The sequence below is a fragment of the Gossypium hirsutum genome, chromosome D02 (genome assembly GCF_007990345.1).
Source record: "Gossypium hirsutum isolate 1008001.06 chromosome D02, Gossypium_hirsutum_v2.1, whole genome shotgun sequence".
NCBI classification, from domain to species: Eukaryota; Viridiplantae; Streptophyta; class Magnoliopsida; order Malvales; family Malvaceae; genus Gossypium; species Gossypium hirsutum.
This window is the reverse complement of record NC_053438.1, coordinates 71,676,256-71,703,333: the sequence shown is the minus strand read 5'-3', so window position 1 is coordinate 71,703,333 and position 27,078 is coordinate 71,676,256. Positions and strand designations below refer to the sequence as shown.

Below are 27,078 nucleotides of genomic sequence, written 5' to 3'. Positions count from 1 at the left end.
GTCTTACCAAAATTTTTTATGTTTTTCCGTAAGACATTTTCCAAACTGATGAGGCTCTTTTCATTATAACACCCCCATACCCGACCCAAACATCAGGTCAAAGCACAAGGATATTACATTCTCTACTACATTCTTCACTTATCAAATATTTTCTTATAAACTCTCATAACTTTTCAATTTAGTCTATTTTTGTCATAAAAATTCAATATTCACTAATTAATCATATTAAATCAAATTTCTTTCTTGTTACACTTTAATCACATAATTTATGTGAATACCTGAATTCACATATCAAATTTCTATGTATTTCACTTCTATTATTTCATTCATATATTTTCTCAAATTTAACAATTTAATCATTGTCATCATAAAAATTCCATATTTTTTTCCAAAATTTCACTTTTACAATACTTTATGCATATTTTATCATCTCATAACAAATTCATTAAACTTTTATCGCAATTTCCTTATTCACATATTCAATTGTTTCACACTTAAACTTTTGTATACTTTTCAATTTAGTCCCTATTGCCATGTAATTTATTTTTCACCATATAAGCACTTTAATCAAACAATTCATTATAATATTTTATTTCACATAACAAATTTTCATGCATATCACTTCTCTTGTTTCAATTATAAATTTCACAAAATTTACAATTTAATCCTTAATATCATGAAGATTCATTATTTACTTTAAATTCACCTTAACATTACTTTGTAATCAATTCACTACTTATCATAAATCTCAAATGTATATTTGTTTCATTGAAAACAACTTTTATGAAATATTTTCAGGAAATCTTCTAAACAATGAAAAACACTTTACACAGATCCATCCAAACATCATAAACTATTAGTTTTTCTAGAAAAGTAAATCATTTTTCATAAATAATTTTCCAGAAGCCATTTTCAGTGAAACAAACGGAACTTAAATTGTAACTTAGAAAAAAAGGAAGGGTTATGATGGTGAATTTTGAAAAATTTGTACTATATTTTCAAAGTGATTGTATGAATTAATCGAGATAAAGGTCTCAATTCATTCTAACGGTCAATTCGTCCCTAAGGAAGCAACAGAGTTTATCATAGACCCATGAGGCCATGAGAGCAAAGCTTAGATGACCATAGGAGTTATCGATTGCATGATCAAAACCGGAGACCGGTTAAAGGTAAAGCAAGCAGAATAGGTTTTCAACTTTAAAACTACGTTCACAATCATATATATGCTCTTAATTACTAATGGAAGTTCAGCTACAGTACAAAATATTAGAACAAATAAACCTGGTTATAAAATCAATCATTTAGAACCGAGGGCAAAGGACAACTCCGGTCGGAGTTTGTTCTTTACAGATGATTTTGTCTGATTTGAATGTTTTCCGGCCCCCTGTTGCTTCTTCCTTTTCATGGCCTCTTCCTTTCATCTTTGAAGCTCCTCTAGTTCCTTATAACGGGTTCTCTTTGAGCAACTTTTCCAACTCTTCTTTCTCTTTTCGAGCTTGCTCCTGTCGATGTTGATTAAAGTTGGCTGCAGGCTAAAACATTGAGTCACAACCGTAAACTAGAGTGAGGGGTTCAAAAATTATACCAGGGAAACCAACTGTGTGATTTCTCTGTCAAGACCGAGTTCGTCTCATCTGGACCATTTTCGGCAGTACACACCACAAAAGTATCTAATGTTATATATGAGATGGCATTCCCATTGCAGAAAATGAATAAGTGAAACAAACACGAACAGACAAGCATTCGTAGGACATTTGTATTAGATATTACCTCCTTTTGCCTAGCCTCTAGAAGAGCTGCAACCTTCCATTTTGGATTTCTTTCTAAACCAGACAACAGTTAGTAAAAAAACAGCTGACAAGTCGTGTTCCTTTTACCTTTTTTTCTTTTCTTTCTCTCACCATAATTCTTGATTCACAAAGTAAACTACAAGAAATCAGCAAACTAACCTTTGTGAGAACAAAGGCACTAAAATATGTTTTAATGCGGCATATAAATGTGCATTGAATCAGTTTAATTAAAACAAGTTAGCAGAATTGTCCTTCAAGAAATCCTGTGCAGAAGGTAGTGAAGTAACTTACTGCAGTTATAACAAACCATTGTGATACTTCAAACCTTGCACCAAAGTACATTTTAGACATCATCATATATTCATGGAAGGTGAATAATAACGGTTCAACCCAAAACACTTAGCTAGAATGGCTATCTATCATTGTAAATAACAAAACCAACAAAATAAGAGGCTTTTGGCAATTGCAGACATCTCTTTTTTTGTTCTACAATGGTAAAGCACATAAATAACCTCTCCCCATTATTTTCCTTTGCATTTTCTAACTGGATGTTATTAGGTAGCATGAGCTGTACAAAACAGCACATTACTCAGCTTGGAAAATTTCCATATAACTGAGGGAGGTAAGAAAAACGGATTTGTGTACATGAAACTGAATGATCTTCATTCATCAAGACTAAAATTAAAGCATGAAATGAGTTTTGAATTTCACAAGACCTGAGAACCCACTTGGGATCCTTGATTGCATTTTTCCAATATGAATTGTGGTTGCATCATCCCCCTGAACCAAATATCATATAATCAAGAAAAGGAAAAAAAAAAAAAAAGGCTATCTAATAATGTATCTGCTTCCAGTAAATCAAAAGCATTGTGATTCCAAACTTCAATGTGACATTGTTTCTCAAATATTAATAGAACCAGCAAACTTGGAAAATGTACCAAATAAACTTCAAGAAGATATAAAAGAACTCTGAAAAGAAAATAAACTACATGCACAAGGAGGAGCTATTTGATATACCTTTTCCTTCATCGTCTTTTATTAATATGTCACTAGCACTTTTCAGCTTTTCTGCTCTATTGTCACAAGATTTGAGCTAGAAGATTTAGAGCTCCTACTTCTTTGCCTCTTATAATGCTTTGGAATCTGAGAACAGCTCCGGTGACGTCTTACCATTGGAAAATGACTTTTGCAGCATCAAAGACTAACAGAGCAACTCTTCCTTCTGTGCAACAACACGATTAATTGAGCGACAGCTATAAGATTTGTATTTGTATTTATTCTATCACTTCTCGTAAAATCCCTATGTTTAGCTCCAATGGTATTTGTGTTTATCCTATTTCGATTTTTTTCAAAGCAAAAGGCTCACATGTCAGGTGCCCACCGAGATGTTGATAGTTGCATAGAAGATGTCAAGTAATAAATCCATCATACCTTATTGGAATATTCAGCAACACTTCATAATCAGAACGGTAGTCATTAAATAAATCTACTATCATGAAGGTGCTCAAAGAAGTCAAGGCAATTATGCCATCCTGAACAGAAAGATATCACACGCATGTCAAGACATACTCAACCAAGAGATTCAACAGCCATAAAAGTGAAACCGAAACTGAAACCATCGGTTTACAAAATGCCAATGACACATTCAACTGCAGCAGCACCTTCACTTTGGCACGTCCAACTATCTAATTGCCACTTCTTAAAAGATTCTTGCTTAGGACTCAGATTCTACAAAGATTATAATAGTAAAAACCAAGCAAACTACATAGCCTTTCTTGTTAAGTTGAAAGATCACTGAACAATACACAAATAAGTTATGGGTGAGTGCAGATAAACTTGAAGAATTCGTATTCCAATCCGATATCCACAAGACAAATTCCAGAGCTCCCAACCTTTCTTACAAAATTCCTCACATTTGCATATATGTTAACAAGATTAACTTTAATAGCATGAATATAAACGGGATTACCTGCTATGAGAGTAAATCCTGAGGCACATGCTATCGGTTAATCACCTCAAAATAACAAATTAATATCAAACGTTTCTCCTGCACAATAAAAATATCAGATTAATTGATGCGATGTAGTTTTTTTTTTTTTTCCTTTTCGAGACTCCTCCTCCTGAATTTCCATTAATTTCTTGTTAAACAAACAAAACGAAGCGAAATCGATCAATTCAATCTAATTGAAGGAACCCTAGAACTTCGCATGAAACTGAAATTCAAAAAAGACTTGCACCAAATCAGAACCGAACCCTGGAGAAATTTTAACGAAAATTCAAAAATAGAGAGCGAATTTGTTGATTATTACTATTACATTACTATGCAAATTAAAGGAACAAAATTTCATACCTGAAATTATAGAATTTTGGGTAAAATAATAACAAAAGATTTTCTTCGCTTATATCTAAATCTAAATTTCAGATGAGATATGTAGATTCCCGCCTTTTAATAGCTATTTGGTTTACGAGGAAATAACTATATAACTAAATTTTCTTTATGGCATTTTATTTTGGGTCTTGTTAACGGAATTTTTATGTTAAATAATATATTGTTTATAATTATTGTGTTATATTTGGTTAAATCATTTAAAATAAAAATATCAATTTAGGGGTTAAATCATTTAAAGCAATTTGAATCTTTTTGTTAAAAATTTATATTTTTTTACTGTTAAAAATTTGTGTAGCTAAGGGTCTGATTATATTTTTGCCTATTTTTACTACAAAGTTGGACAAGTAGTCCATGTAGATTAGATTAAAAAACAAATTAGTCTTTTCTGTTAAAAATTTCATCCATTTTTACTGCTAAAAATTTGTGTGACTAACGAAATAATTAGATAGTTTCACATAATTTGTCCAATGATCAGTTTTTAATAGTAAAAATAGATAGAATTTTTAATAGAAAGAATAGTTTCCTCTCTTTTTTTTTCTTTTTTTTTTGTGAATATAACAAACTCAAAGTATAATACATCAAATTACTAGAAGTAAAAAAAAACCATTTGCTTTATCTTAACATAATTCTTGTAAAATCTCCATAGGAATCTTCCAAAATCTGGGCACCTTATTTACTATCAGAAGTCAATTTGGCAATTCCATCAGCAACTCGATTATTCTTCCTGAGAACATACAGAGAACCACAAATCTTTCACATTTTAATAATTGTGTGGTGCTTCTAACCAATGTTGAATTTGCATCCTTTGGTTGCTTATCTTCAATGACTTTAATCACCTCCATACTATCTGGGTGAATCAGTACTCTTTCATATATTTATTCGTTTAAAATAGACAGTCCATCCAAAATGCCTCATAGCTCAACTTTAAATATCGAATACTTTCCTAGATAATGGTTATAACCCAGAATAGTTGCCTCTTTAATCAGCATACAAGGGCTACTTTACTCAAAATTTTAATAGAAAGAATAAAAAATAGTTTACCGCTACAAGTACACGAAATCATTGAATTAAATACAATATGATAAACAACGATTCTATGACTGTGCATGGAAAGAAGAACTCATAGCCGAAGAATTTGTGGAAAAATTGCTTGAAACCCAGTTCATGGATTTTAATTAAAAACAAATAATCCATTAAAAAAAACAGTAACATCGAAGAAACCCCCATCAAGCTTCCTTATCAATCATACATATAAATTACAAAAAAATGAAATTAAATAAATATAATATATATATATAACTTTTTTCATGAAGGATGAACCTTGTTAGGTGAAAGTCCATTAAAACCTGCAGATTTCATAGCAGCTTCAACATACAATTTAGAAGCAATGTTTGCACCTTTTTCCATCAAATCCCCCATTTTTTTAACTTTCTCAGCAGTATCATCAACACCACTGAGTTCAGCTTTTGACTCGCGTTCCATTTCTTCCTCGAATCGCCTGAACTCATCCACGGCGGTTTCCATGACTGAGTCAAAATAATCCTCTGCTTGTTGCATGGTTATTTCAGCTCCTTTCACTTGTTTTTCTTCCTCTAGCTCCAAAGCTGCCCATGCTTTGTAAGATTCGATCTCGAAAAGCTTCATTAGGTCTTCCATGGCGGATGGGTCGAAGTTCTTGTTGCCTTGTAAAGCTTGATCTGAGAGGAAAGTGAATTGAGAGAGGAGAGCTTCCATGGCTGTTTGATGAATTCAAATGCAGATCTACCTTAAATGAAACTATATGTGTGCTACAATGAAGAAGAAATAAAGTTATATAGTGGGTGAAGAATCATATATAGGGACACCTACTTTCCTCCTGATATTTCCTGTAAATAATTTCAATTTTCTTTATCATTTTAATTTTTATTCTTTTTTTAGTTAAATTTAGCTCTTTATATTTTAAAAGGAGTTAAATTTAACTATCAATCTTTTAAAAAGAATTAAATTGTCATTTTAATGAAAATAAAATTTTATATATGTAACTTGCATCCTAATTCACATTTACTTCATACTATGTTTTTATAAATTTTTTTAATATTTTATAAATTTTAAATTATTTGTTAATATGATATATAAGATAAATAGTGGCATGTTAGCATAAAGTACGTATGGATGGATTGTCACACGGATTGCTGTGCCAACATCGTTAAAAAATTAATGTTTTGATTAGCATTTTCATTAAAAAAATAAATTGATTCTTTTTGAAAGATTAATGGCTAAATTTAATTAAATGATAAGGACCAAATTAGCAAAAGATATAAATATTGAGAGCTAAATTTGATAATATACCAAGAATAAAAAATTAACCTTTTGCTTCTTATAATTAATATATATAGATGGAGGGTTTATTTTTGGCCTAAAAATATATATGGCAAATCAATCATATTATTAATTTTTAGGTCAATTACTATAAAATAAAAAATTACAAAAACAATGTAATAAAAAATTAATAAACATAAATAAATAATAATATAAATATCAACCTTCATTTTATAAATTATAACAGTAATTTTAATTTGGCGCAGTTATATACATGAAAGTTTAATTATGGTTTATATATATATATATATAACTTTTAATATTTTTCAAGATCGTCTTATAATTCATGTTCGAGGTCCATGACTACCTCCCCAACAATGTCGCCTCTAAGATAAACCCTACAAACAATATTACGCAACATAAAACCCCAACCTAAAATCTCCGCAAGACCTCATAAGTATTGTTGGGATTTGAATATTATTCTCCAATCATACCCCATTCCTTTACCACCTTTTTTATTTCCAAAGTGTAAACTAGTGGGCAGTTGGAATTGTTTTCTCTTTTCATTTGATTTGGGGTAACGGATAAAAGTAACACGGAGGATTTGTATTATAAGTCGAATTATATTTTATTTTTTTATTTAAAAAATACGTAAATTAGTGTTTATATGTTAGATTAAAAAGAAATGGAGATGGTAGATTCTTGGTTTCAGCAGATATTTGGAACGTTGTATTGTGCTAGACATCGAACTTTGAGACATCTTGGATAGATTGAAAGTTATACTAGATCGAGGTTTTGAGAGGGTTTTAATTCAAATTAGCAGTCTTTAGGATAGATCATTTGGGGATTTCAATTCCGCTTTGGTCAGGAGAATCCATCAGCTCTTTGCAATTGTAGGACATGGAGACTACAGCATATTCCCTAAAAAAAAAAAAAGATCGCAGATGGTCTCGTCAAGATGGCTCGTGACAGGAGAACAGGATTATGGTTGATTGAGGATTCCTCATCGGAGGGATTAGTTTAGTTTCTTACATTTGACTTGCTCTTTCTTTTTTTTTTCTTTTTTAAATGATCTTTTTGTTAAAAGTTACATCCATTTTTATTGTTAAAAATTAGTTAATGTACATCAATATGAAATACATACTACCATATGTAACTATCTTATTATTTTATCAACCATATAAGTTTTTCAACCGTTAATTAAAAAAAAAAAAAGGGAAAAAACCCTTTACACAAATTGGTGGTGTGAATAAAGTGGGGAAGTGCATGGTATACCTTATCTCAATCAATGGATAGAAGGAATCTTTTAACATAGTGAAACAAAGTAGGGCCATCATCATTTGACATTGTCAAGCGTCAAAATTGGGCAAACAGAAAAATTTTTGAAAGTAGGCTTCTTCTTTTTTCAATGTTACCAATAATGTAAATTTAGGTCATGATTTTGGGGAAAAAAGTTCTGACACATCACGAGCTTACACATATTTGGTATTTATATTTATAATATCAAACAAAAAATGTGATGGGGACCGTCCTTGGATGACCGTTGAAATTTAATACATTGGCCCTCTACAATTGTACATTAATATCATCCCCTTACCAAATTATTAACATTTTTTTTAGATAAGATACAAAATAAAGAAGGGCTTAATTATTAAGGTGTACTATGGTTAATAAGAGCATATTGTCGATTGAGTATTAGTTCGATTGACATTAATATTGTTGTTAGTGTAAGAGGACTTAGGTTTAAGTGTGCTGAAACGCATTTTCTTTCTATTAAGGGTTGGGGAGGGACTTTGAGTAGTTCTAAACATTGTATGAAAAAACAGATATAATGAGATTAATGTTAAAAAATAATAATAAAACATAATATGTGTCACGTTTTTATTAGTTAGTATTGTATGTGGTGTTACATTATGAAAAAAAGAAAACAAAAGAACCCCACATTTGGTAGTTATGTAAAAAAATGATACTTTTAATTGACCTGAATTTAACAAAAAATTTTATTAATATTAATAACTGAACTTACATTTTTAAATTTAAAAAATTAAAGCGCTAAATTTTTAAAAATTAAATTAAATAAACTAAATTCTAAATAAAAAATATAAAAATTTATACCATTATGTTTTAACACCAAGAGTGATCATCTAGGCCTGTTATTGGCCCAAAACTGATATGGTTTGCTTTTAGTACCTTCATGAGAACCATCATGGAAAGCTTTCATTTGGGCTTCATCTTTTAAAATTGTGAAATTACATTTTAACTTTCATAAAAACATACAAATTCATTCTAACCTCTTACAAAAATTTTCTAACTTCATCCTTGCCGGCCCTTATAATGATTTTGACCATTCAAGTCACATGTTCATTTGATCTTAGGTCAGTTTATGTGGGTTAGTATTTTTAAAAAGTTTTGTTTTTATCGCAATCTTTACAAATAATAGCCAACATATTCAAGTGATAAGTGTCAAAAGTAATATATTTTAATCTCATTCTTAATGCGTTTTTAAATGATTAATCAATGTAAAATGATGAATTTTACACTCGTAATCCTTTAAATTCATGTTTCTATACTTAGGAGAGCATTTTGGAGCAAAACGAGCGAAAATCGAATAATTGGAGCATATTTCAGGAGCCACATGGGCTAAACACATGGCCGTGTGAGCCAAACAGTCATGTGCCGATCTATGTGGATATCGTGATTCGCACTCTAAATACGCGAAAAAACATAATTTTTAGGTTTTTCAGGCATTCTAAGACCTATATATACCAAATATAAGAATAGAAGTGGAAGCCATCAGAGAATATTGAAGAAAACAACTCGGAAAACACCAATGAAGTAGACTTGGAAGTAGATTTCCACCAAGATTGAAGATCTCCATTTGATTTCTTTGAAGTTTATTATGAGTTTCTCTATTTTCTGTGGGTATATTGTCTTCGAGATGTTTTTATTCGCGATTATGAACTAATTTTCTAAATACCTAGAGGAGATAAACCCTATGATGAATTTTATCTTTTGATTTCTATTTTACGCAATAAATACTTGAATATTGTTCTCAATTATGTGTGCTTAATTCTTGATTTAATATTTCCGGATTATTAATTCATGTTTGATGTGCTTAATTCGGAGGAGGAATAGACCCTGTTTAAAAGTAGATTTAGTATAATTGAGTGGAGTTGCATACAATCCTAGAAATAGGATGACATAAATCTACCGGATTAGAGTCAAATCTAATAGGGGAATCCATATATCGAGTTAATGCGATAATATGAGTTTTAATTAGAAAGAAAATTCAATTAATCAACTTAAAGTCAATTGCTCTTAGTCTTAAAGAGAGATATTGACATATTTTATGGATTTCTACGAATCAAGATATTAAGTGAATAAATTATTTAATTCAGATTGATAATGACAGATGCAGTCTAGGTGGATTCTTTATTGGGTATTGTTTCGCTCTTTAGTTGTTAATCGATTATTTTTCTAGTTTGTTCTTTTTCATGTTCTTAGTTAATTAATTTAGCTAATTTTATTTTTAATCAATCATTTCAATTTATCAGTTAAATAATAGAAAGATGGTAATTACTAGTACTTTTAGTCTTCGTGGGAACGATATCTTGCTCATCGTAGCTATACTATTTATCGATAGGTACACTTGCTTTGTTGTATTTTTAGTTGGTTTCATGGATATCATCAAGTATGTAAAGGAATTGCAAAGACTTATTTGAAACAATGGTTAAATTTTTCTAGGTCATCGTGTGGACGAGATCTCCAAATTCTACAGTCTCAAACGATATTACATGTTAAATAAATTATAAAAAATGATAAAAATAGAAACGCAATAATGAAAGATGAAATCTAATAACTAATTAAAAAAGAGTTACGTGATTAGGATAAATGAATATAGCAAATCGAAAAGTCACTTATATAGACGGAAAGTCACTATAAACTATTATATAAAGAATTAAAAGTAAAGCATTCAATAAACTCAACAAAATTGTATATAATCTTTTGTTCTTTTTTATAATAATAAAAAAAACTCAAATTACTAAGATTACAGAAGCCGCTAACTCTATCTATCAGATTATAAAATTGTTAAAAGTTTCGTAGGGGCATCAACAAACACTCGCACATTGATCTTCTTATCAAATACCATCTTAACTAAACAGTTTGCAGTTAGATTTTTTTCCAACAGGATATGTCTTATATGCCACTATCTTATATGTTATAAGGCGTGAATGATCTTCCTTGTCAAAGTAGAATTTGAAACATCTGAAACCCTTTTCTGAATTGCTTTAATCATCTTGGATCCGCACGTTATCATACCTTCGTCTCTAAAATAATTACCCAACAAAATGTTGAACGCGATCTTTTTTCTCATTAACGGTTAACCGAAGTATTGAATCGGGCCCTGATCCTCTTGTCGGGCTTGACCGTTTAATGAAAATCATCTGTTTTTCCTTGCGTTCCAAAAATTTTCCATCTGTTTTTTCCTTTCCGGCAAAATTTCTACCTCATTTATACATTCCTTTCAAGGTTCTATTGATACACTCAACTCAACATTCCTTCTCTACACCTTCGTTTTTACTTGGTTCTTTTTCCTCATTCTGTACGATCTCTCAACTTTATTTCAAATTTTCTCCTTTACTTCTTTTTTACAATAATCACCTCCTGTTCATGTTTTTTACACTAATTATTTCCTCACTGTTGCAATGAATTATTTTTAGCTCTTTTCTTTGTATATGTATATGTATATGTATGTAATGTTTGTTTCAAAAAAAAAAGTATATGCATGTAATGTAAACTTTTTTTGGGAGTGTTGTTTAGGATTATCCATGGCGGCTCTGTGTCAAAAGCTTGGAAATGTTAAGTCTTCATCGAAACTTAACAGAGCTAAAGATGGCAAAAGAGTGATACCTTGTAAGGGTCTGTTTCGTGACGACAAAGAGAAGCCTTTTACTGCAATATGGTATGAAACTCGTCGGAATATTAAGAAAGCTTTAAGCTTTTACAGAGAGTTACTCGACAAGAAAAAAACTGTAAACAAGCTCTGGCAAGAACATGAAAATGGTCGAAACTCGGGCTTAAAAGTTCATATAAGAGCAGCCAAGGTTGTTGTTAGGACCGTGGGGAAATGGGTTAACACTAGTAAGCAAATAGGACCCATTTCAGGGACTAAAATTTGTGACCATTTTTACTGGCGAGGTGAGTTAAGTATCGTTGGGCTTCACCATGAGTTTCAAAGAGGAATAGACTACATGAAACTTATCAATGGAAAAATCCTGGCTACAAGCATCGTTGATTCCGGTCGGTACGACAACGTCGATGAGATTTGTTCGGATAAGTTGGTCTATTGCGGCGAAGGTGACAATCCCAATAAAGATCAAAAGCTTGTACGTGGGAACCTTGCGCTGAAGAACAATATATGGATGATAAAATGCCGGTGAGGGTGATTCGTAAGGTCAATGATGATGGTAGTGGTGATCGTGGGTGTAACTATAAGTTTGTTTACGATGGATTGTTCTGTGTGACTGAATATTGGAAAGAGAAAGGGAAATTTGGTAAAGAAATTTACAATTTTTATTAAGAAAATGTGAAGAGTGTGATATGTGATGTTCTTTTGAAAGCTTAAATGCTCGTAGGAGAAGAATTTTGTTTTTTTTTTTAATAATATATTATAAGTTACGATTATATCTGTTCTTTTTTATATAATATTTATAATTATATATAGTTTTTTATTAACCTAACATATAAATGGGAGAATAATGTGTTTCAACTTACTTGAATTTACATATTCCTACATTGATAATAATACTCATAACAACACTCAATCGATAATAATACACTTGAAAGTTAATTTGCTCAAAATGCAAGTGGTGGCAGCAGGAGAGACAAAAAAAAATTTGGGGGAAACTGGAATTAAATTGTATATTTTTATGATAGTAAAAATGTAATTTCATCATTTTAATAGTTTATTTCTTTATAATTTTTAAAAGATTAAATCAAATTCTTATTATTTTAGGGTTAAAATGTAATTTTACCATTATTAATTTAAAATTTTATAAATTATAAATAGCCTAAATGAAAATTTTTCCATTTTACCCTTTTTCTTTTCAAAAAAAAAATAAATAAAGTGATCTTTATATTTTATGAAAAAAATAGTTATTTCTGATAAAATTTTTATCTATTTATATATTAAAATATAATGTCATTGTAACATATAAATTTATTTTTAAAATAAAAAAATTTCAATTTAATTTTTAATAAATAGTTATTTATGGAATCTTTAACCATTTTGGAAAGCTTTATCAATTAACTTTCTTTTTGTCTAAAAAGAGAATTTGATGAAAATTTCCTTTTTTTTTAATTCTTTGTATCATAACTAATGACATAAATTTAAATTTTAAATTTTAAAATATTTTAATTAGATTTTTTTTCTTTATTAAGAGAATAATAAAATTTGAATTACTGCCCCCAAACAGTTTACTTAAATGGGAAGTGGTAGCTAATAGTTTAATTTTGAAAGCCTTCAAACTTTTTTTTTGTATTCTTTTAATTAATTATAAATTATTAGTATCTCTTGTTGGAGTTTTTTAAGGGATTTTATTTAATTTAGTGGTGTTTAAATTTCGGTTAAAATCGAATTAATTGATCGAATCGATCTAATTCAAGTAATCGGTCGATTAATTGATTTAATTTGGTCGAAAATCAATTATTAATTTTTAAAAGATTCGGTTAATACTAGTTCAATTCAGTTAACCGTTCGAACACCTCAATTTAATGAAGGAAATGAAGATGATAAAGATGGGAGAGACAATAACTCATGGTCTTATATTTAGGGGACATGCATATGCCATGGCCTCTCTCTTGGAAAATTTCCTTTTTAAACTTTTTAAAAATTGTAAAGTTTAAGTTAATATATTGTAAATTTTTACTTTAATATTCAAAATTAATAAAATTATGATTTAACCCGTATAAAAACAGTAAAAATATAAGTCAATTCAATAACAAAATTATATCTTAGCATTCATAAAGTTTATAATTTAACTTTGGCCCCCAAGAAAAAAAAATAGCTTTGTCCCTGTAATGTTTGATTCCTAAGCTTGCGTTTTGCTCTCTTTATTAAAAAAATTAATCTATGTACATTAGGTCAAAAAGTAAATTGGTCTTCCGTTAAAAATGCCATCTATTTCTACTATGAAGTGAAGACGTGGCTAACATAGTAAGTAGGTTCATCCTAGAATAATTATTAAAATTTTTATTTACTTTTAGGATTTTTTATTTTTATTTTATTAGTAAATAGTAAATAGTAAATTTATAACAATTATAAGAAAACATTAGAAACTAGAGCATTCTATCTGTGACCAACAAAGACTATCGAATATCCTCTTCTAAAAAGTCCCTCACATAATTTAGAAGATTGTAAAAAATAATCAGTTGATCCATCACGTTACCATCTACCTTAGCAATGCAGTCTGCAACTTTATTAGCATCCCTCTGAATATGTTTAAACTTAAACTTCCTAAGGTTTCAAACACCAGTCATGAATGCATTTGATTTCATCAACATCACTCATTGATGTCCAACCATTCCGAATGAATTCAATCAAAATTATATTATCAACTTGAGTTCCAAGCCAATTCTATACCTTCTAGAATTGCTTTAACTTCTACTTGTAAAATACCAATCAAACCAACTGTCATTTTGAGGCCTACCAACCAGCCACCACTAGAAACCTCTTCATTGCCCTCCAATAGCCACCTTCGAGATTTGCCTTGCCACCGATCCATCAACATCAACTTTAACCCATACTAACCCAAGTAGTTGCCCCCTTCCTGCTGTCATAGACGTACAGGCCCATTGGTTAATGAACTCTTTAGCCACGAATGATTTTGTCCATGCCTTGGCTGAGCTGATTAATTCAGAGCTACTCTCACTAGAATGACTGAAAGTAAAACCATTCATGTTTTTCCAAATAAACCAGCAAATAATGGAAAAGGAAGTAGCCCACTCACCTACATAAGACAACAGATTGCCTTCATTCTTGATATTCTATAGTACCAACCTTTTTCTTGGCAAGCTGAAACAAATGTCTCGGGCCTTGTTGGCAAAACATTTATCCACACCATACTAGCAAATCCACAATCTCTAATAGAATGAATTGTCGATTCCACAACAACACTATTAGAGGTGTACATGGCCCGGGCTGGGTTGGGATCAACTAAAAATTTATGCCCGTTTGCTAGGTCAGATCTGACCGAAAAATGAGCCTAAAATTTTGCTCAAGCTCGACCCGGATAAAAATATTAAAATCCGAGCTCGACCCAGGCAGCTCATATTAATTTTTATATTATTTTTATATAATTTAAAAATATATAATACATCAAAAATACTAAAAATATCAAAATAAATATTTATTAATAAATTGAAAATAATTTTTAAAAAATATGTATACTTAAATAACACTAAAATAGATGCAACTTAACAAGCAAATACCTCTAAAATAATAACAAAATTAACATATGTATTTAAAATAATAACAAAATTAACAATAAAATAAGTTTTATACAATATCCAAACAATAACAACAAAATAGTAACAACATAATAGTAAAATAATAGCAAAATAGGGAGAAAACAATAAGAAAATAATATTAAAAAATAATTTTTTTTGTCATTTAGTGAATTCAGGTTGAGCCCGAGCTAAAAATGCCTTATCCGAGACTCGGCTCGTTTTTTAAACAGGTATTTTTTTTGTCCAAATCTATTTTTCAGACCTATATTTTTCGGGCTGAGCCAAGTGACCCGATCTATTAACAAGTGTAAACATTACATAGTTCACAAGAAGAGGATTAAGTTATTCCCCCTTTTAGTCCACTCCTTATTAATTAGATTATACCTTAATATGAAGTACACATGCTGTCTAGTTCGCCAATCATATTATCACTTAGTTTATTATTTTTAATAAACAAAGTAAAATAGAATCCGCCTAAGATGTGAAAATGGCTGGATTAACTGCGCCTCGATAGTGACAACCAAAAAATATATTTAGCATTGGCTTATCGGTCCAACTTTACTAAAAAGGGAAATTGTTGAAAGTTCATACAGTACTGTTATTAATTTGATTTGATGTTGATCCAAAGCAAGAATCACTGCTGTTCATCATTATGTTTTATTTGCTAGTTTCGGCTTCACAGAGTCTTTTGACAAAAGCTGTCAACTCATCACATCATAAAATTAAATACCAATCAGATTTTTTTTACCATTAAGATATATCATATGGTTGCTAACTAATTATTTCATTTATTTTGATCTCCCCTTAATCACTTGCTTTGAAACGAAAGGCACTAACTTTCTACGCTTCCAAGCATCCATTGTTTTCATATTAAGACATCCGCTTTTTAAATTTGAGCATTTTCATAATGTGAGTGTACTTCTAAAACAATAAGAAATCTATTTAGGCATAACAATCTCGTATTAATAGAGATAATGAGGCCTCTTCTATAAATAGCCTAAAGAGAGATAAAAGAAGGGATCGATTTTTTAGCATCCTGAAATCACTTTGAGCGAATGTCTTCTTGATGAGTTTGTCTTCTTATCCCTATTTTGGCTCTCAATCTCCTCTTTATCCCTATTCTTGTCCCTATCTTGATCTCCTCTTTGTCTTCCCCCTGTTGAACGTTATATAAAAAAATGTCATACATAAATACGATCATATCTGACCCATAATTTAATTTTTCAAGTCTAATTGTATTTATGATTTCGAGGAGCAAATGTGCTTTTGATGATTAATCTTTTTTGGGTTAATATAAATTTTAATCTCTAAAAGTGATAATTAAATCCACTTTAGTACTTAATTTCTTTGTTCACTTTAATACTTGCATTTGGCAACTAGGTTTATTTTAATTCATGAGCTTAACAAATGTAAAAGTTTGATAATACGGCATTTTGAGATTGTGCCGCAACATCAAATTTTGATGGAATCCAAGTTCAAGAGCCAAAGTGAACGTAGTTTTCAAATTCAGGTACCAATATGGATAAAAAAATGTAAATACCTAAATGGACTTAATTAACAAATTTAGGGACTAAAAATTATATTAACCCTTCTATTTTATGGGGCAATTTTTTATAATGGAACCAAAAAAGTCGTGGGTTCAATAGTCCAAAAGTAAACAAGGCTGTGACGCAATGGGTCAACAACCCGACCCGCTTTGAGATTGACGGTTTGTTCATGCATTTGGTTAAGATGTTTTAGTTTCCAGCCATAAAATAAAATACATTCACTAAAGGCATAATGAGTTTTGGCCCTTCATCTTTATAAAAAAATCACTTTAACCCTTTATTTATTTTTCGCCTCTTTTTTCTCTTAAATTTATATTTTTTGTCAAATCACGCTGCTTTGCTAACATTGTATATATGTGGATTGCCACGTAGATAATATGTCAACATTTAAGTAATTTTTTAAAATTTAAAAATATTAAAAATGTTTTTTATAATGTTTTTAATAATTTTAATGATTTTTAATTTTAAAAAATAAAGTTTGAATTTTTAAATTTTGAAAAAAATTAATTAAATGTTGATATGTCATTCATGTGGTAATCCACATGTATGTAATGTCAACAAAATTGAAGAAACGTTAATTTTGCATTCATTTTGGTATGATTTGACAAAAATTAAAAAGTTAAAGGCTAGAAAAGGCGAAAAAAATGTTCTCGCTTCGCCCCTGCTTACTTTATAGCAATGTAACTAAAAGAATAACATTGGAATAAATCTAAATTTAACCAAAAAAATTTTAACAATATTAACAGTTGAACCTGAATTTTAAAATATAAAAAATAAAAAGACTAAATTTTAAAAAATAAAAAGTACAAAAATTAAATTTCAAATTTACTAAAAATAAAAGGACTTATGACAATTATAAGATTAAAAAAATGAAAAAAAAAGAGAGAGAGAGAGAGAAGAAGAGGAAGGTAACTACTCATATCATCTATTCATTATTATTTTAATTGATTGCAAACTAGATGCTTGACTTCTCATTGGTCCACATGTGTTCCACATATTGGTCATCATGTTAAATAAATAAATAAATAAAAGATTATTAAAATAATAATAATGAAGAAGTTAAAAGATATGTACTTTGTACCAAGCAAGTGAAGGTGACCCATTTTCTATTTTTTTATTCCAATATTGCCCACCATTTCAATTTCATTTCTTATTGGCACCAAACTTTTTTTTTCTTAATTTTTGAATATATAATTATACAAAGAATGTTTGGGAAAAAAGGAAAAATAGACATTTACCAAATACCAAAATAAAATTAAAAAAGTACAAATGCTTGGAGTCAATTAAATTGCTATTTTATTGGGTTTAGGGGTATGCAATTTTTATAATTACTACATTAATTTAGTACTTAATCAATACAATATTTTATTAAAAAGGTTTGATATTGTGTGATTTGGGAAAATAATTAAATCACATTAACTTACAACTACAACTATACATTGACAACTGAGAAGATTGGAATTAATATATATATATAGATTTCAATATTCACATAGAAAGCTCTAATTAGGTGAGTTCACAGTTTGGTTAAAATCGAATTAATCGATCTAATTGGTCGATGGTCAAATTTAATTCGGTCGGAGGTTGATTAATGATTTTTCGAAATTTCGATTATCGATTAATTTAGTTCGAAATTGGATAACTAACCAATTACTCGAAACAGATAACATATATTATATATACCCATTTAAAGGTTTTAATGTCTTATTTGTTCTATTTAAAGTTTTTTGAACTACTAAAAAAAGAAAATAAACATTAATGATGTATTTTTTATATGTTTTATACTTAGTTTAATTGAAAGACAAAAACATATAAATTTCGGTTAATTTGACTAACTGATTGAATTGACTGAAATATTTCGTTTTGGTTAATGTATTTGAAAAAAAAAATCGGTTCGATTAACGGTTAAATTTTTTTTACATTTCAGGTAATTCAATTAATAATCATCCGATTCGAGTATTAACTGAACTAACCGTCTGAACATCCCTAACTCTAATTGCTAAAAATATTAAAAGAAAAGTAAGAAAAAAAAACTTGGATGCGTATAATATAAATTACTCCAAGAATTATAATTTATAATTATACCATTAATTATAATTAGAATCAAATATATGTATTTTTTATAATTTTGTTTTAGAAGAAAAATAATTATTCATAGAGAATTATATATAATAATGTTTCGAAGTTACAACTAAAATTCGAAAAGTCACGTATGTGTAATAAAAATCAACCAATACAATGTATAAATCAGCTACAACTGCAATTAATATATTTGTATACTTACAATTAGAATTGAATTATTATAATACATGAGTACATGGGCTGATAAAAAAACATATTTAAATTTATATCGGGATAAATTCTGACACGATCTATACATGTAAGAAGACTTAAAATCACAATAAGATTTAAGCTCAAGACTCACACATGCATAAATACGTATTTTGAAAGTTTGAAAGTTTTCATTTAAGTCACCGAGCTATTAAAATCGTTGTTGTATGGTATTCTATGTTTACACTATCTACACCAATCGAAAGCTCTCATTGCCTTCTTTTCTACAGTTTAATTTTTTTTTTATGAAATAACTTTCTTCTCTGGTCTCCGACATTGACTGTTAGATTGACTTGGATCTAAAGTATGTTCTTTTACTCATCGATAGTTACCAATCTACTATACCTTTAAAAATAAAACTTAACAGCTCTATGATTTAAATAAAAAATTCAAATCGTCTAGTGACTTAAATGAAAATTTTTAAATAGTTCAGTGTATTTTGTAATTTTTAAAATTGAATAATCAAAACGTAAAATTACTAATAATTTAATTAGTAATTTATAAAATAATAAAATAACTAATAATTTTAATAATTTTATTTTAAAATTAAAAAAAAGTGTTATAAAAAGAAAAGAATGAGAGATATAAGGTATACACGTTGCTTTATCTTTTCCCTTATTTTCTCTTCCCTATTCGGCTTGCCAACAAAAAAGGTAATTTAAAATTGACTTTAAAAAGAGTCCTAATTCAAGTCGGTGCGTCAATTTTAGTAGAAAAATTTAGATAAAAGATTAAAAAAACCCTTTAAATTCAAAAATTAAATTAAATTTAAAAAAAAAGGAGAGAGAGAGAGAGGAAAAAAAAAGAAAGATGAGTGTTGTAAAAAATTCAGCACTAGTTAATACACAAAGAGAGAAAGAAGGGCATATGCATTGCCCACCATTAACGCTTGCCTATCAATCCACACCCTTTGCAAAGCTATTATTTGGTGGTGGTGGTGGTGGTGTTGCTGGTGAGTGGAGATTTACAGATAGAGAAAGAGATTGAAAAAGAAGACGGAGAAGGAAAAGTACCCAAAGTTAGAAATTTCATTGGTCTTCTTTTTTTGTCATTTTTTTGAGTTCTTCTCCAGATGCTCTTTCAATGGGGAAAAATGAGGACCCAAATCTACAGCAACAAAGAGAACAGAGCCTTGAATCAGGGAACAATGAAGGGCATTCGAGATTCTTGTGTGGGATGGTTTTGTCGAGGATTTCCAATGAGTTTAGTTTCAGATGTGTTTTTGTTTTGTTCCTTAGCTTGTCGGTTTTGTTGCCTGGGATCTTTTGGATCCTCCCTTTTCGTTCTTCAAACTCTGGGTTTGAAGCTAAGCTAGCTATTAAGCTCAGTGGTAAAGATTTCTTTCAAAATTTAGTTTCTCTTGTTCTTTGTGTAATTAGGGTTTAATTTTGAAATATTTATTTTGTTTTAATTAACGGGTAAGTTGATTTTCATTGCATTTGTTTCGGGTTTAATTCAGATCTTTAATTGTTGAGAACTATTTGGTATTTTCCCCTCATTGATGTCTCATTTACCTTGTAATTATGTTTCAACTTTCAATTAGGAATTATTGATTGCCCCTGTTGTAAATTGACTATTGATATTTCATTGATCCCTAGGTACTTGTAAATGACTTAGAGATCCAAAATTGATTTGGATCTAACTCGAGTGTCAATTGAAGATTGAACATAAGTTTTCCGCCGATTTTGCCTTGTTGTTTTGTTGGATGATATCGGCAGAGGCCGAAAGGGGCATACATTTGTTTAACCTTCTTCTAGAATTTCATTGACAAGATGTTCATTTTATTGCTGTTTGTTTTTATGACAAAAATGTGGTTCCAATTAAGATTGTATCATAGGAAGTGATTGTTTTACTATATTTAGAGCATTTCTCCTTTTAGCAATAGGAGCAAACACTTTATGGTTTGTTTCAATGCTTTCTTCCCCTTATCTTGTAAATAAAAGTGTCAAATTTATGAGACAAGAGCTATGTTTTATTGTTTTTCATACCTTAAAATGATCACTGGTTGATCACATACAAATGGATGATTTAATGTCGTGCCATTATATGAGTAATCGTTTCTTTTTTTGAATTCAATGGTATTTACATCACAATGAATGACCTTTTTTCCTTTGCAGCCTCAGTTCATGCATGTTTTACACTTCAAAAACCAGTTTCCGAGCTTGTTGATCATATTCAAAAGTTGGAGTATGATATCTATGAAGAAATAGGTGTTCCGGAGACGAAGGTTTTGGTCTTAACTTCTTTCGTCACATATATTTACCTCTATATTACGTGAAAAGTTTATCTAAAAGCTACTCATTCAACAGGTGGCTATCTTATCCATGCATCCATCGGGTGAATCTAACTCTACTAATGTCGTGTTTGGTTTTCTTTCCAATCCCGTGCATCGTCCTATAAGTCCAGTAGCCCTTAGCGTGCTGAGATCATCTTTAATCGAGCTGTTCCTCAGGCGATCCAATCTGACTTTGACAACTCCGATTTTTGGACAGCCTTCTAAGTTTGAGATTTTAAAGTTTCGTGGGGGCATCACTGTAATTCCTGTACAATCTGCTTCCATATTTCAGATAACCCAGTTTCTATTTAACTTTACACTGTATAACTCGATATCTGAAATTGAACACAAATGCATCGAGTTAAGGGATCAGCTGAAGTACGGTCTACATTTGAGGTCTTATGAGGTATGGTAAACTCGAACTAGCTGCTTCATTTTGTGTTATGTGTTAATAACTTCCATCTTTTATTTGTTTGTTGCAGAACTTGTTTGTGCGATTAACGAACAAAAATGGCTCCACAATGTTGTCGCCAGTCATAGTTCAGGCTTCGGTGATAGATAGTTTTGGTAACATGCTGCCTCGGAGATTAAAGCAGTTGGCTCAAACCATCACGCACTCTCCCACAAGGAATCTCGGTCTCAATAACTCGGACTTTGGTAAAGTTAAAAGCATTAGCTTATCATCTTATTTGAAGGGTACACTTCATGCTAGCCCTCCCACTCCTTCACCAACTTCAGCTCCACAGCCATCAGTTTCACTGCATCCTAATTTTGCTCCAACTCACCCGCCAAGATTGTCACCCAAGATTCATCGTTTTCCGCCTTGTCCTATGTGCAATACTGCTTCTCCATCTGCTCATCGTCCCCTTCATTCGCCAGCTCCCACTCCTCCAATCTCCCCTGCATCTTCTAGTGTAGTGGCACATCCCCCTCCCCCTTGTCCGTACTCTCGTCCCGCAGTTCCACCAAGTCCTCCATCCAAATCCTATTCTAACGTAATTCCTAAGCACCCACCGTTAATGAGCCCCCGATCACAGTTGTCCCCCCCAAATCTACCACCAATAGCTTCAGTGTCTTATGGGTCTCGTCCCGGCCAAGGTATGGAGCACACAAAAGGGCCAGTTTCTGCACCGGTTGCTAAGTCTCCAGCAGTGCAATCTCCGTCATGTAAGTATCTATGCAAAGTGAAACTACACGATTCTGCTTATGTTCTCTTATAGCATTCGTTAATATTCAATCAGTTGGACATGCATTTTAGCTTATTGTAATGACTGTTTTCATGATTGTTGTCTGCAGCCGTAGCAGTACGTGTTTCCCTCAAGGAATTCCATTTATTAGGAGTATTGGGAGTCTTAATCTTTCATCAACTTTTATGATCGAATAGATCCATTCTGTCCCTACCACCCGAAGTTCCCGAAAGACCGTGGCAGGTGATGTTCATTTCCCAGTTTTGATATATATGGCAAGGATGGTAGAGAAACCACGCGTGAATAACCCGAAACCGTCAAAAGATTTCCCTTTTCCTTCAGTTAATGCAATCAATATATATATGTGAACGAGATGGACACATGAACAACTGGTCGAAGCCAGAAAGTTGGCAGGCCACATCTTACTTCACTTACGACGTCGTTACAAAAGAAAACACAGGATGTTTTTTCCCAAAGGGAATAACTTCCGAACATGGTTTGACTACTTAAGAAACTGGCAGTAACTCGTCGGTTTCAACGAGAACCATCTCTCATATTTAAGTGTAAAGAATATTGTGGTTCATTTTGAGCGACTATAATGTAGGATTAAAAGGCGAAATGTAAAAACTAGTGTTTTATAATACACTGAAGGAAATATGTGGACAAAGAAAAGTATATTATGAATTTAGGTTGTTGAATAGCTTCATGTAATGAATGGAATAAATAGAAATTCATGAACATGGAATGGTTCATATTACAAATTGGTCCATTCAGGTCTATGTTTTCTTAAGAGTGGTGCCTGGCAGGTCCAAGTTGGTGTATCCGTGCTGGTCCTAGCTGGCTCAGGACATTGCTTGTCTAACCAGCAAGTCAAAGACAGCTCAACCTAGACAAAACAAAACAGTGTCATATGAAATAAATTAATTGACCGGTTTAGATTTTAATTTATCTAATTGGTTGGTTTGGTTGGCCTATTAAGTTGGTTCAAATTTCTCTTTCATAGAAGTTGGTTTTGGTATGATATATTTATACTACAAAAATATCTTAAAATAAATATATATATATATTAGAAGTTTGTTTAAGTTTATTAAAATGGTTATAAATTTTTTAGTAGCTTATAAAACTGAATTAATTATCATAATTGATTTGACGTTTATAGTTTTTGTCAATTCTTTTTTGATAACAAAGAAACAGCTAAAGAGCGTTAACAAGAACTAAATTAACTAGTCAAAATAATCGTAAGATGAAGATCACCCTTGAGAAGCTCCCTTAGAGGGGGTGGGCACTCCTTCAATATATGCATCTCATCATAATTCCCTTTACCAAGCTTAGTCATCCAATCACCTACTTTATTATAATTCCTGGAGATGTATTGAGGTTGAACCATCTAATCGCAACATAAGAGTTGCTTGATTAGACGTAACTCAGATGGCATAAAATGGTTTCAATTGCTAAAGCATTATCACATTCTAAGATTAGTTGCCTATATCCCATTTTTTGTCAATTTGATTTGAGGGTAATTGTGGTTATTAATTTATAAAAGAAAATCAAATAGCTTTTTTTAATGGGAAAATATTCATTTTAATAATATTGGCACGATAATTGACATAATAATTTATGCAAAATTTTTACTGACATGGCATTATTTATTTTATATGTTATGTTAACAAATAATTTAAAGAATATAAAAATTTTAAAATTTAATATATATATATAAAGTTAATAAAAATTCAAAAAGATTATTATGAAGTATACGTGGATTATTGTGCAAATTATGGTGTTTAAAAATTTAAAATTTTAGTAGTACTTGTATTAAATTTATTCGATTCTTTTTTAAAATAATGATTAAATTAATAAAAATGTAAATATTAAAAATTAAATTTATTATTATATTAATGAAATTGATTTGCTTACCCAATAAACTGTCTGCAGAGGCTTTCCAAAGGAACATGAAGAGTGAAATCATCATTTGTAAATTGAAAAAATTGTTGATTTCCCATGAAAGCTGGAAGTTGTTTAAGAGCATACATCTTTCAATCTAAGATGAGAGAGTTAAAAGAACAATCAATCTTTTTTTTTTTTCTCCTTTTGACGGAAGGAAGTGGAAAGAAAGGGAGTGAGTACCTTGTTGGAGAAGGAACCCTAAGGCGGAGCTGGTGGCGGAGATCATAAGCTGTTGTGGTGATAACATTGGCGCCTTTGGTTCCAGCTTTTGATGATGGTGATGCTGGTACCAGCTCCCAAAAGTCCCACCGGAGGTGTGGTGATAACCTCTCATTTATTTTATTTTTTTATGGTTACTTTTGGTGTATTTGGAATTTAGTCTTTTTACTTTTATTTGTAGAAATTTAATCTTTTTATTTTTTAGATTTTAAAATTCAAGTCAAATTGCTGACAATTAAAATTCTTTTATCAAATTCGTTGGTATTACATTTTTGAAATGAGAGAAAAAACTCACTTAGTAATCTTATAACAGAAAAACGAGGTTGTAGTGAACTTGAATTTGACAAAAGATTTTTAATAGTGTTAAAAGTTTGACTTACATTTTTAAATCTAAAAGTAAAGGAATTAAATTCCTTAAAATAAAATTGAAAGAACTAAATTTCAAATGTTTGAAAAGTATAAGGACTTGGAGCATATTTTCACATTTTACATATATTTTTTTATTATTAGTGTTTTTTTTTAAATTTATTAATGAAATGTTTAATAAATGACTATATAACATTAAATCTAGCAGTGGGGACTTTAATGAATATTTACATAAATATCTCCTTTCCTGCAAGAACTAACTATAAGATAACAAGCATATACTAATTTTTTATTTTTTCTGGTCTTCATCTGTTAAGAAACTGCAAATATATAAGAACCCAATTAAAAAAAATTACTAACAACAAAAAAAAAATCATGAAAAAAAATGAAAAATTTATGATTTTTCTTTGCTGAAGTACTGAAAATTGGAACATTTTGCAGAACAGACATACCAGTTAAAGCTCCAATATATCTTGTAGTAATTATTTTGCCATCAATGTTGTCTTGAATGTTAGTATATAATAGAAAGTCTATATATATATATATTTATATATACATACCTGCCTTGTAAAGTTGTTGAAATTATTACCAAAGTTTGCAGGCTGTTGATATATTTAAAGACAGTGAAGCTATTAAATGAACCATGATGGCCACCATGAGCTTGCTGTGGATTAATCACTTGTAAATGTTAGTAATACATGTATATATGTATATGTAAATATATACGTAAAAACCATAAACATGTAATAGATTAAGCTCTGGCAATAGATCCTACATTCGCGAGTGAAAGTATTTGTATTGAATCTGCTATCGAGGAAATCAATATATCGTTGTGTCCAATGAGAGAATGCACGAAATGGCCTAGAAGAAAGGAACTGAGTTCGTAACCAGGTTAATCCGTTTGCCAGATCGTCGGCCCCAAAACCGATGTCCCGAAAAACGACATCATCGGTCGTGGGATCGGTGTCGTCTTTGATCTCGTAGCGACAAACGGGGCAGGTGTTGTGAATGCTCAACCAAGGGACGATACAATCGGAATGATACAAGTGCTTGCATGGTAACTCTCGTGCTTCTCCGCTAATCTCGAACTCATCCTTACAAATAGGACAATGCGTAGAGTTGGTAAGGTGGTATTCGGTGATTATCACCACCGGCAAGGCCTCGATGGCTGACGCAGCTGCCGGTGGTGGACCCGGCCTATCGTCTTCCGTTAAGCCTTCGAGCAAACCATCCAAGTCGTCATTGCTGACTGTATCTCGGGGTGCAACGATAGGACTCGGCTGCGGTCGTGGTGGTTCGACGAGAGTGACCCAAGGTCCAGTTTCAGGAATTGGTCGATCCCAACGAGCTCTTCCACTTTGCCGCGGCCTGGTGGGGTCAAGAGCGGCGGCCAAAGTATCTAATAACCTACGAATGGTTTCATACGGTTCAAGGCCATGATTAACTCTAAGTCTAGGCCTTGAAACATCAAGCTCTTGATGAAGTTGACGAAAACAATAAAGACAATAAGGTTCAAAAACGTTTGAATTTGAAAACCTTACGGTTCGTTGACAATGGAGACACCAGAAATAATGGTAGGTTCTCATCCTTCGGACACCGTTTACTGTAACACCAGGACGACGGTGGCTGTTCAAAGACATGTTTTTTCTTTTGGCTATGAAAATGGGGATTAATTGTGTGTTTTAAAAATAGGATTTTTCAGATTATGGAAGAAGAATTCATATCTCTTTATATACGTAATGTGAAGGGAAAAAGAATACCTTGTAGACATGCAACAAGGGATTCCTTTTTTCTCTTTTTCCTTGATTTGTATTTGTTAATTAAAATTTTTCCCAGTTTTGTCTAACTTGTAGGAAATGTAAAGGATGATTGATAATTGATGTTAACTCGTTGCATAGTTTTTGTTTTCTCATTACAATTAACAAATACTTTTAATAGAAAATAGGTATAATGATAACTTTAGTCCTTAAATGTTTTTCATTTTTTTCATTTTAGTGCTAATTTCTTTTATCAGTTTGGTTCTCAATTTCCAAAATTTAGTGAAATTGCAGTTTTTTAGATGGAAAAGTATATGGATCAAATTGTAAACATATATGCCATGTTAAAAAAAAAAGAAATAGTCATCATAAATTTTGTTAACACGTTATTTTTTAATGTGTAAGTCTAAATTGTTCGTGCGATAGATACACGTATTTACAAATTGATTTGTATACTCCACATCGAA

General features: G+C 30.8%; 4 protein-coding genes and 1 long non-coding RNA gene across 9 annotated transcripts; 2 read left to right on the top strand and 3 right to left on the bottom strand.

The window, feature by feature from the left end:
- Positions 1–1,119: 1,119 nt before the first annotated feature.
- On the bottom strand, positions 1,120–4,293 carry LOC107908589 (uncharacterized). 3 transcript variants are annotated; one of them, XR_001687084.2, is made up of 6 exons: positions 4,141–4,293; positions 3,760–3,837; positions 3,222–3,322; positions 2,808–3,123; positions 2,507–2,570; positions 1,120–1,926 (listed from the first exon to the last, which is right to left on the bottom strand). It is a non-coding gene; the product is annotated as an uncharacterized lncRNA (long non-coding RNA). The 3 variants fall into 3 exon arrangements; XR_001687082.2 differs by having other exon boundaries at positions 1,120–2,570; XR_001687083.2 differs by having other exon boundaries at positions 1,120–2,570; positions 2,808–3,012.
- Positions 4,294–5,348: 1,055 nt separating this feature from the next.
- Positions 5,349–6,062, bottom strand: LOC107908591 (uncharacterized). Its single transcript, XM_016835803.2, has one exon. It carries the CDS (start codon positions 5,911–5,913, stop codon positions 5,485–5,487), a length of 429 nt encoding a protein of 142 aa, XP_016691292.1. The 5' UTR covers positions 5,914–6,062; the 3' UTR covers positions 5,349–5,484.
- A 4,395-nt stretch (positions 6,063–10,457) lies between these two features.
- LOC107908142 (histone-lysine N-methyltransferase, H3 lysine-9 specific SUVH5) lies at positions 10,458–12,111 on the top strand. The gene is made up of 2 exons (XM_016835397.2): positions 10,458–11,080; positions 11,299–12,111. The coding sequence occupies exon 2, from the start codon at positions 11,307–11,309 to the stop codon at positions 11,916–11,918; it is 612 nt and encodes a 203-aa protein (XP_016690886.1). The 5' UTR covers positions 10,458–11,080; positions 11,299–11,306; the 3' UTR covers positions 11,919–12,111.
- Positions 12,112–19,622: 7,511 nt separating this feature from the next.
- LOC107908592 (uncharacterized) lies at positions 19,623–23,082 on the top strand. Its single transcript, XM_016835804.2, has 5 exons — positions 19,623–20,193; positions 20,981–21,090; positions 21,173–21,544; positions 21,621–22,305; positions 22,435–23,082. Exons 1-5 carry the CDS (start codon positions 19,947–19,949, stop codon positions 22,512–22,514), a joined length of 1,494 nt encoding a protein of 497 aa, XP_016691293.1. The 5' UTR covers positions 19,623–19,946; the 3' UTR covers positions 22,515–23,082.
- Positions 23,010–26,704, bottom strand: LOC107908593 (probable E3 ubiquitin-protein ligase RHC1A). 3 transcript variants are annotated; one of them, XR_005910602.1, is made up of 5 exons: positions 25,630–26,704; positions 25,307–25,518; positions 24,450–25,174; positions 24,240–24,363; positions 23,010–23,211 (listed from the first exon to the last, which is right to left on the bottom strand). XR_005910602.1 is itself a non-coding variant. In XM_041089300.1 (4 exons), the coding sequence occupies exons 1-2, from the start codon at positions 26,492–26,494 to the stop codon at positions 25,487–25,489; spliced, it is 897 nt and encodes a 298-aa protein (XP_040945234.1). In that variant the 5' UTR covers positions 26,495–26,691; the 3' UTR covers positions 23,010–23,712; positions 24,240–24,363; positions 24,450–25,486. The 3 variants fall into 3 exon arrangements, 2 of the variants coding, with proteins under 2 accessions (XP_040945234.1, XP_016691294.1); XM_041089300.1 differs by having other exon boundaries at positions 23,010–23,712; positions 24,450–25,518; positions 25,630–26,691; XM_016835805.2 differs by having other exon boundaries at positions 24,450–25,518; positions 25,630–26,691.
- Positions 26,705–27,078: the final 374 nt, after the last annotated feature.

Excerpts from the sequence above, each read along its gene's own strand:
- LOC107908591 (XM_016835803.2), bottom strand. The coding sequence starts at position 5,913 with ATGGAAGCTCTCCTCTCTCAATTCACTTTCCTCTCAGATCAAGCTTTA.
- LOC107908142 (XM_016835397.2), top strand. The coding sequence starts at position 11,307 with ATGGCGGCTCTGTGTCAAAAGCTTGGAAATGTTAAGTCTTCATCGAAA.
- LOC107908592 (XM_016835804.2), top strand. The coding sequence starts at position 19,947 with ATGGGGAAAAATGAGGACCCAAATCTACAGCAACAAAGAGAACAGAGC. Across the intron at positions 21,091-21,172 it reads TAGGTGTTCCGGAGACGAAG|GTGGCTATCTTATCCATGCA; the intron begins GTTTTGGTCTTA and ends CTCATTCAACAG. Across the intron at positions 21,545-21,620 it reads TACATTTGAGGTCTTATGAG|AACTTGTTTGTGCGATTAAC; the intron begins GTATGGTAAACT and ends TGTTTGTTGCAG.
- LOC107908593 (XM_041089300.1), bottom strand. The coding sequence starts at position 26,494 with ATGTCTTTGAACAGCCACCGTCGTCCTGGTGTTACAGTAAACGGTGTC. Across the intron at positions 25,519-25,629 it reads AAATACTTTCACTCGCGAAT|CAAGCTCATGGTGGCCATCA; the intron begins GTAGGATCTATT and ends ATTAATCCACAG.